General features: G+C 44.0%; 1 protein-coding gene across 5 annotated transcripts in view; it reads right to left on the minus strand.

Annotated features, from left to right (window-relative positions):
- Positions 1 to 9,728, minus strand: part of CENPT (centromere protein T) — a 39,224-nt gene extending 29,496 nt beyond the window's left edge. Inside the window, exons 1-4 of one of the 5 annotated variants that reach the window (XM_084644748.1) lie at positions 9,612 to 9,728; positions 8,747 to 8,879; positions 7,110 to 7,236; positions 3,646 to 3,739 (exon numbers count right to left, since the gene is read on the minus strand). In XM_084644748.1, the coding sequence (XP_084500874.1) occupies positions 3,646 to 3,739; positions 7,110 to 7,236; positions 8,747 to 8,878 (353 nt within the window). In that variant the 5' untranslated portion in view covers position 8,879; positions 9,612 to 9,728. Of the gene's footprint in view, positions 1 to 3,645; positions 3,740 to 7,109; positions 7,237 to 8,746; positions 8,880 to 9,577 lie in introns of all 5 variants that reach the window. The other 4 variants (XM_084644752.1, XM_084644750.1, XM_084644749.1 and 1 more) reach the window with 4 other exon arrangements.
- Positions 9,729 to 10,417: the final 689 nt, after the last annotated feature.

Raw genomic sequence — 10,417 nt, forward strand, 5'->3', positions numbered from 1 at the left:
TTGTTGGTGGAGGGGGATGCAAAGGGGCACAGAAGCTTGAAGGGAGATGTAAACAGAGTGGGGAAGGGAGCAAGGCTGAGCTGGGGGAGGGGCAATGTGGTGATGGTGGAGAGGATCTCAGGGGGTGGAAACAGTTCAGATCCCAACACTGTTGAGGCAGCAAGATCTTCAGCAATCTTATTCCAGTACAATGCCCATCCCCACTATGTTACAGTGTGTTGGATCTGCAGAGCTCCATGGCTACAGGATAACAGAATGCTCCTTTAGGCCCTGGTGCATCCCCTTCTCAGCTCTTTGCACCTAGGACAGTGGGACTGGAGCAGAGCAGTCAATAGGATACTCCTCAGTGGGAGCAGCATGCTTGTCGGAGCTGTGCAGTTTGGCATCCCCTGCAAGAAGAAAAGTACCTGCACCATTCAATTATAATTCATTAACATTTAAATATGTTCTTTCCCTCACAGTGACATCTGCTGGGGAAGATCAGAAGTGCATCTGTGTTTCACTACTTTTGTTACAAGATTAAGGCAAGCAATTATTATTAAAGGATACCTGAAAGGAGAAAAAAATGGGCTGGTGTTCTTTTTTACTTCTTTATGACAGGAAAAAACCTGAAAGACTGGTTAGAAAAGAAGTGTCTGCTTGTTTTTCACAACTGCTCTGGAAGGCTGTAGAGCAACTGGAAAAACAGTAACACAAGTACCAAGAAAACGAAAGCTGGAGCAATGGCCAGAAGGGATTTTTTAGCCAGACAACTTAAAACTTTTTTTACAACTATTTATTCTCAATGACTAGTTAATATTTTGACAAAGGAAGTCTCTTAAAGATCCAGCTCCTCCTTCCCTTTGGTTAAGATATAAGAGCTGACAACAGACATTGTCTGAGACTTCCAAAAACTCCATCATCAAAACCAGGAAAAGAAAAGCCTTCTCATGGTTTCTTTCATCATAAAGAAAGAAAAAGGTGCAGAGACCCACTTGCTCAAAAATACTCTGCAGGTCACCTTTAAGGTCGGTTATTTGACATTGTAAGAAAATTCACAGATGTATAGAAAAAATGGAAAGAGTTACTAGGTCGTTATTTTGAGCAAAATATTCTTTACTTTGCAGTAACTGTTAATGACAGCTCAAAAGCTGATCTCTCTCACCAACAGAAGTTGGACCAATAAAAGATATTACATCCCCCACCTTGTCTCTTTAAAAATCTTACATCACTCCTCCGTTTTCCACTACACTGGGCATAAAGTCAAGTTTACAAAAGTAGATGGAGGAACTTTGCTAAATAGGTTAGAGACCATGACTGACTGGGAGGAGGGGGGGGGGAGGCTCTGGGGGGAGAACGATACGATTTGCTTAAATCAGCATAGTAAGTAATCTTTTCAGATTGCCAACAAACCATAATTTAGCATCAGTGCCCAGATACTATGGTCTTGTTACTATATATACACACAAGGGTTGGTCCTCGGGCCATTTTTGTTCAATATCTTCATAAATGATCTGGAGGATGGTGTGGATTGCACCCTCAGCAAGTTTGCAGAAGACACTAAACTGGGAGGAGAGGTAGATACGCTGGAGGGTAGGGATAGGATACAGAGGGCCCTAGACAAATTAGAGGATTGGGCCAAAAGAAACCTGATTAGGTTCAACAAGGACAAGTGCATAGTCCTGCACTTAGGACGGAAGAATCCCATGCACCGCTACAGACTAGGGACTGAATGACTCGGCAGCAGTTCTGCAGAAACGGACCCAGGGGTTACAGCGGACGAGAAGCTGGATATGAGTCAACAGCATGCCCTTGTTGTCAAGAAGGCCAATGGCATTTTGGGATGTATACGTAGGGGCATTGCCAGCAGATCGAGGGACGTGATCGTTCCCCTCTATTCGACATTGGTGAGGCCTCATCTGGAGTACTGTGTCCAGTTTTGGGCCCCACACTACAAGAAGGATGTGGAAAAATTGGAAAGAGTCCAGCGGAGGGCAACAAAAATGATTAGGGGACTGGAACACATGACTTATGAGGAGAGGTTGAGGGAACTGGGATTGTTTAGTCTGCGGAAGAGAAGAATGAGGGGGGATTTGATAGCTGCTTTCAACTACCTGAAAGGGGGTTCCAAAGAGGATGGATCTAGACTGTTCTCAGGGGTAGCTGATGACAGAACAAGGAGTAATGGTCTCAAGTTGCAGTGGGGGAGGTTTAGGTTGGATATTAGGAAAAACTTTTTCACTTGGAGGGTGGTGAAACACTGGAATGCGTTACCTAGGGAGGTGGTGGAATCTCCTTCCTTAGGAATTTTTAAGGTCAGGCTTGAGAAAGCCCTGGCTGGGATGATTTAGGGGATTGGTCCTGCTTTGAGCAGGGGGCTGGAATAGATGACCTCCTGAGGTCCCTTCCAACCCTGATATTCTATGATTCTATAGTTACAATGTCAGAAGCAATGCAGTGTCTAGCAGTTACTTACTGAAGAGTTCATTTCAGCCTGCATCCTGGAATCACAAGCCTAAATATGTTTATTTTAGGAGAATAGTTAGTAGTTTCTAGAACTGCACCTGTCCAACTCCCCTGCCAATTTTTGTGGTTTTGCAATCACATTTTCATTTTTTAAACAATTTCTTTCCCTGTTTTGTGAATAACCCACACAAACTGGGGGAAACGAATAAATGAATATATAAGGGAAACAAGGAAAGTGATTAAACACAAAATGTTGTCAACTGCACAAATGTATTTTCTCCCTTATCTACCAGTTGCAGTGATCTTAGCTGTTTCTTGTAACAACAGTATGTAAAAAGTTTTCAGACAGAAGCGAAGCTTGTAAGATGATTGTATCCTTTTCATTCTTAACAGTTTTAATAGTTTGTATGATGTTTGGGTATTTTTTATGTGTTAAGAGGAGTATCTAGAACTGAAAAAGGCATTTTTATTTATATGTAAATAAAGATTTTTTTGGTGAATAAATTAATGTCTAAGTTAGAAGTATAAAATTACACCTAATGTTAAGATGAGACATCTGGATAAGCAGACAGCTAATAGTCTGAACATGGTATGGCCTCATACCAGCTAACCAAGGAGAAAACACAAACAATAAAAAGAGGTGATTTAGATCTCCTAATTCAAATCAGTCCACCTCTCTTTCAAGCAGTCATCTGCATTTAAAGCCTTCATCTACCGCATGCCATTGCCTGGCACTAGGTGGTCTTTTAGAACTCCCTGCCCTTTGCAGGATGAGCACCTCCTGAACCGATCTGGCCCAAAGTGAAAATGCAACTTGCAAGATGATTTTTTTTTTGCACCAGTCTATGTGAAATCTCCACGATCACTACTGACACGTTCTAGGCAAATTCCCAGACACAAACCAACTAAGTAATAAGGATATGAAGAAATAAAGCATGTCAGTAAATTATACTGTACTAGGATGGGACAGCCCCTTCTCTCCCACATCTTTCCTATTTTTATTCTAAAGAATTACATCTCCAGAGATTTAAGGCTAATGTATTAAAGACATTTACACCAATATTTTTGAAGTGGTTGTGCAGTACATTGAAATTCTGGCCATTTAAATCAGATAAGGTCAAGAAACTCCGAACCCTCCCCCCCCCCCGATAGAAGCTGGAACTCTATCCATACTTAACAAGTTGACAGGAAACTACTTACCCACTGGAAATTCTCTCAGATGGAGGCTGTGATCCAGGCTCTTCAGGTTCTTTGGTCTCACTCATTTTAGGAACCAGAGGTGAAACTTGTGGCTCTGTCAACAGAGAGTACTTCGTTTCCACAAATTAAACTAGTAAGAAAGTTAATATGGCAGTGCAATGATGGGTACCCCACTCTTTCGTCAGGTTACCGTCTTCCTATTTCTAAACTAGGATAAAATATTTATTCATTGTCTAGGATGCCACAGTGGAGGCAGAATAGGAGTAGATGCCAATCAGTTCTCCCCAAGTGAGACCTGCATACTCCATGGCAAGCTCACAATTAATTTTGCAGCAAGGCTTTCTACTGGTTAGGTTTCATTATGATTAGTAGCATTAAAAAAAACAAAAACAAACCCTCAGGCAGCAGCTGGCAACCCATATTCTAGTGCAGCTGATCCAAAGTTGGCAGTAGTGAAAATGTTTAGGGCTGTCGATTAATTGCAGTTAACTCGCACGATTAAAAAAGTTAATCGCGATTAATCACAGTTTTAATCGCACTGTTAAACAATACCAATTGAAATTTATTAAATATTTTGGATGTTTTTCTACATTTTCAAATATTTGATTTCAATTTCCAACACAGAGTCCAAAATGTACAGTGCTCATTTTTATTACTAATATTTCCACTGTAAAAATGATGAAAAATACTATTTCTTTAATTCACCTCATACAAGTACTGAAGTGAAGTGCAATTTAAAAACATAGATTTTTTGGTTACATAAAACTGCTCAAAAACAAAACAATGTAAAACTTTAGAGCCTACAAGTCCACTCAGTCCTGCTTCTTGTTCAGCCAAATCACTAAGACAAACAAGCTTGTTTACATTTACAGGAGATAATGCTGCTGCTTCTTATTTACAATGTCACCTGAAAATGAGAACAGGTGTTCACATGGCACTCTTTTAGCAAACATTGCTAGGTATTTACATGCCAGGTATGTTAAACATTTGTATGCCCCTTTCATGCTTCAGCCACCATTCCAGAGGACATGCTTGCATGCTGATGACGCTTGTTAAAAAAATAATTCATTAATTAAATTTGTGACTGAACTCCTTGGGGGAGAACTGTATTTCTCCTGCTCAGTTTTACCAGCATTCTGCCATATATTTCATATTATGGCAGTCTTGGATGATGACACAGCACACGTTCGATTTAAGAACACTTTCACTGCAGATTTGACAAAATGCAAAGAAGGTACCTGTCACGGTTCCTCCCCCACTCTGAACTCTAGGGTACAGATGTGGGGACCTGCATGAAAAACCTCCTAAGCTTATCTTTACCAGCTTAGGTCAAAACTTCCCCAAGGTACAAAATATTACACCTTGGACTGGCCGCTACCACCACCAAACTAATACTGGTTACTGGGGAAGAGCTGTTTGGACGCGTCCTTCCCCCCAAAATACTTCCCAAAACCTTGCACCCCACTTCCTGGACAAGGTTTGGTAAAAAGCCTCACCAATTTGCTTAGGTGACTACAGATCCAGACCCTTGGATCTTAAGAACAATGAACAATCCTCCCAACACTTGCACCCCCCCTTTCCTGGGAAATGTTGGATAAAAAGCCTCACCAATTTGCATAGGTGACCACAGACCCAAACCCTTGGATCTGAGAACAATGAAAAAGCATTCAGTGTTTTACAAGAAGACTTTTAATAAAAAATAGAAGTAAATAGAAATAAAGAAATCCCCCCTGTAAAATCAGGATGGTAGATATCTTACAGGGTAATTAGATTCAAAACATAGAGAACCCCTCTAGGCAAAACCTTAAGTTACAAAAAAGATACACAGACAGAAATAGTTATTCTATTCAGCACAATTCTTTTCTCAGCCATTTAAAGAAATCATAATCTAACACATACCTAGCTAGATTACTTACTAAAAGTTCTAAGACTCCATTCCTGTTCTGTCCCTGGCCAAGACGACTACAGACAGACCCAGACCCTTTGTTTCTCTCCCTCCTCCCAGCTTTTGAAAGTATCTTGTCTCCTCATTGGTCATTTTGGTCAGGTGCCAGCGAGGTTACCTTTAGCTTCTTAACCCTTTACAGGTGAGAGGAGCTTTCCCCTGGCCAGGAGGGATTTCAAAGGGGTTTACCCTTCCCTTTATATTTATGACAGTACCAATGTGAGATTTCTAAAGACAGATATAACCCTCGACCCAAGGTTTAAGAATCTGAAGTGCCTTCCAAAATCTGAGATAGGGACGAGGTGTGGAGCATGTTTTCAGAAGTCTTAAAAGAACACAGCCCGATGTGAAAAACGACAGAACCCGAACCACCAAAAAAGAAAATCAACCTTTCTGCTGGTGACATCTGATTCAGATGACGAAAATGAACATGTGTCAGTCCGCGCTGCTTTGGATCGTTATCAAGTAGAACTCGTCATCAGCATGTTCTCTGGAATGGTGGGCAAAGCATGAAGGGGCATAGGACTCTAGTGCATCTGGCACATAAATACCTTGCAACACTGGCTACAACAGTGCCATGCAAACACGTGTTCTCACTTCCAGGTGACATTGTAAACAAGAAGCAGGCAGAGTTATCTCCTGCAAATGTAAACCAACTTGTTTGTCTGAAGAAAAGGAGTACTTGTGGCACGTTATACAAGTACTGTAGTGCAATACACCTCACAGGTGCCACAAGTACTCCTTTTCTTTTTGCGATTACAGACTAACATGGCTGCTACTCTGAAACTTGTTTGTCTGAGTGATTGGCTGAACAAGTAGTAAGACTGAGTGAACTTGTAAGCTCTAAAGTTTTACATTGTTTTGTTTTCAAGTGCTTTTTTTTTTTTTTTTTACACAATTCTACGTTTGTAAGTTCAACTTTTATGATAAAGAGATTGCACTACAGTACTTGTATGAGGTGAATTGAAAAATATGATTTCTTTTGTTTCTTTCTTACAGTGCAAATTTTTGTAATAAAAATATAAAGTGAGCACTGTACACTTTGTATTCTGTGTTGTAATTGAAATCAATATATTTGAAAATGTAGAAATCATCCAAAATATTTAAATAAATGGTATTCTATTATTGTTTAATCGGGTGATGAATCAGGATTAATTTTTTTAATTGCTTGACAGCCTTAAATTTTTTTTAGAAAATTCTAGTGTAGCTGTAAAGGCTAAGGCACCATTTCTATGCATGTCCAGTGGTTCTGATACTAAAAGATAGGGTGGCAGAAATTCTCTTCTATGTTTGCAAAGGTGAAACATACACTATCTTGAAAGTCAACACTTCTTGCATGACACTTTCAGCTGCAATACACTGATACCTACCTTTTTGTATGAGGGAATCACAAAATGGTCTGAATTCCTCCTCTGCGCAACAGAGTAATCAAAGATTACAAACCAACTCCCACTCCCCATATCCTTTAAAGAATTGTTTCACCACTGTCTGCCTTCCTGGAGAAGGATTTTCGACTTACGGGTCTGGATGATTCTTCTAAGCACCACCCTTGGCGTATCATTATCAAGATCAGGGAGAATAGTTGGTCTGTTCTTTGACAGGGAGGTTTTGTCAGAAATGCTTTGCCTCCTTGGATCAGACAAGTGCTAGAGGAGAAATCAAAGACGGCCAACTCAAGCTCTCATTTTCAGCAACAAACCTGAACCTTAGAAGCAAAAGTGTTAAGGACATATCTTCTGGTGAAAGTTATTCTAGCTAAAGCCTCCAACCACACAGTTGTATGGAGTATTTTCCTCAGATCAGAGATCCTACTACCTATCTCTTTGGTTCCCAAAAAATACCATCCTCCATTTGCTCTTTAGCAGCGTTTGCATTTCACTTTACCATGATGGACTGTCTTCAGTCCTAAATCACCTAAAGACAAACAGACACTATGCATGGCTCTAATTATGAATGGGTGTCTCCATTTCATGAGCCACCCCCCTCCCATCCCCACAAAAGCCATATCTGAAAAATAAAAGAGCACAATCAAGCTGAACAGCTAAAGGAGACCAAAAATGTTGCTCTCCAATCCACATGATGGATTCAAGTATTTTGTTCTCCTTAGAGGTGTGAAATTGGGAAGATCCAGGCATGTAGGACTTACTTTTTTTGTTGAGTTCCTGCCTCTCCAGCATTTACTAGTTAATAATGTACAAAAAACATTGTTTCCTACTGCTCTCCCATCTGTATGCAATACCCACCTGTTGTCTCTTGCCTTAGACATTGTAAGCTGTTCAGGGCAGAGATCATCTCTTTATGTTTGTACAGGGCCTACCACAGTGGGACCCTGATTTCAATGTGCTAGGGCACTAGAAATAATATTATTAATAAGAAGGGCAGTATATTTGAGAGCAGATCTGCAAAGCAGAGACTGAAGAACTCTGCTATTACCAAAGAAAGTGATGCAGCAGCAGCATTATCAAGTAGTTGAGTTTTTATTGCTGGAAAAAGAGAGTATTGCACAATCAGAACTGTGCTTCTATCAGATAATGTATCTTGGAAAGCAAAACACTGCTTAGCTGGTGTGACTGATCAGTCTCCTACTGAAAAAAAATGGAAGAGAGCTGAAAACCCTGTTTCAAATCATCTGTACTCATTTAAACCATTTAACTACTTGTATTAAAAACCAGACAGTCCACCACCTGAATGCTGCCTCAGGCAGGCAAACAGACTTATGTCTTACAGCTCCACTGTGTGAACTCAGTTATGCTCCATTGCACAGGTTCTAAGGCTACAAGGGAGCATTATGATCATCTAGTCTGAGGTCCTGTTTAACACAGGCATAGAACTTCCCAGAATTAATTTCTGCTTGAACTAGAGCAGATCCTGTAGAAGGAGATCAAGTCTTAATTTAGAAAGTTTCCAATAGTGGAGAATCCACCACCATCCTTGATAAGTTGTTCCAATAATTAATTACCCTCACAGTTAAAAATCTGCACTTTATTTCATGTCTGAATTTGTCTAACTTCTTCCATACATTGGATCTTGTTATATTTTGTCTGCTAGACTGAAGATTGTTTTATCATCAGATTTTTGGTTTCTATGTAGGTACGTATAGGTTCAGAGTCAGAAAATCCCAAGGTGATATCAAAGCATCAGAGGAGCAAACGGTACCTTTCTCTCCACGGACTGCTGGACCCTCTGTTTCATTTTATGGCGCAGGGCCATCGAGGGAGATGCCGCCCCAGCCTGCTGACCGACTCCGGTAGAGCTCCTGGTCCTGGGGGAAGTCCTGGTGTCAGACATGCTGCAAAAACACACAGGCAAGCACACGCTGTTCAGTGAGCAGGGTGGGGGCAGGCTCGGGGCCGTGGGGTCGCAGGGTGGGGGCAGCCTCGGGGCCGTGGGGTCGCAGGGTGGGGGCAGGCTCGGGGCCGTGGGGTCGCAGGGTGGGGGCAGGCTCGGGGCCGTGGGGTCGCAGGGTGGGGGCAGGCTCGGGGCCGTGGGGTCGCAGGGTGGGGGCAGCCTCGGGGCCGTGGGGTCGCAGGGTGGGGGCAGCCTCGGGGCCGTGGGGTCGCAGGGTGGGGGCAGGCTCGGGGCCGTGGGGTCGCAGGGTGGGGGCAGGCTCGGGGCCGTGGGGTCGCAGGGAAGCGCTGCCCCAAAGGAGGTCTGGGGGGCGGGGGGGAGACTGATGCAGGCGCTACAAGCTGCAATAGACCAGGGGAGTCAAAAGCTGGACAGAGCAATGGGGCCCAGCCTTACACAGCTGGGGGGGGGGCGGTCTTTGCCACCGGGCGCAGTCATGGGAGGGGGAGGTGGCCCCCCGAGGACGCCTCCCCCCCCCCGTGGCTCGGTTTGGGGGCAGAGCGCCCCTCGTAAGCGCTAATGGTTCCCTCCGCCCCGTCCCCCATAGCTGAGCCTGGGGACTGAGCCCCCCTCGTGGGGGCCAGGGGTTCCCTCAGAGCGCCCCCGTCGGCACTAGTGCTCCCCTCCAGCCGCCCCCACCGCTCTGGGGATGGCGGCCGCGATAGCTACTCGCCGGGTTCCTCACGCCCCAAGGGGAGGTGCGACGCTCCGAGTTCGGTCCCCCCCCGCGCGAGCCCAGCCCTGCCCAACGGCACCGGGCAGCTCTTCCTCCCGCCTGCCGATTCAAGCGAAACCTCGCGAGAACTCCCGACCAGGCCCACCGCGCGGTGACTGCTGGGAGTGGTAGTTCCTGACGCCATGCGGTGTCTGCTGGGAGTGGTAGTTCTTGCCCCGCGGCAGGGCAGCCTCTCTCTAGCTTTTAGCTTGCCCTCCCCCACAATGTGACTCGGGGGTGGGTGCAAGCTGCCTCAAACACGGACACCTGCCCCCTCCAAGCTAAGTAATTAGGTAGAGCAAAAAAATCGCCCACCCACTTTGGGGGGGACCCAGCTTCTTTGGCCTAGCCTCTCCTGCTGTTCTTCTGGAGTTCACATTTGTAGTTTGGATCTCTCCACTTGTGTTTGGGGGACCCACAACAGCACCACTACTGAAAGTGCTGACATTTCAGGGGCTCTGAGCCCTACTTCTGCACTTTACACCTCTTTACACTTGGTTTCAGACTAGACCCACACGGATCACCTATGTCAGTAAGTTTGCATGGATGGTACTTAGAAAACAAATTTGTTTTCTTGTAAATAGGATATATTTGATCTGGGAGAGACAATCACACTCGTGCCATTTTTAAAAGTTCACTTTGAAGAACAGAAACAAAAGGTATGGGGAAATCATTGAGGAAGAGGGAGGGAAGTTAATCCACAGGCAGGGCCGGCTCTACGCTTTTTGCCGCCCCAAGCAGTGTGCCGAATTGCCACCTGAAGA

Source organism: Lepidochelys olivacea (genome assembly GCF_965140295.1).
Source record: "Lepidochelys olivacea isolate rLepOli2 genome assembly, chromosome: 12".
NCBI lineage: Eukaryota > Metazoa > Chordata > Testudines > Cheloniidae > Lepidochelys > Lepidochelys olivacea.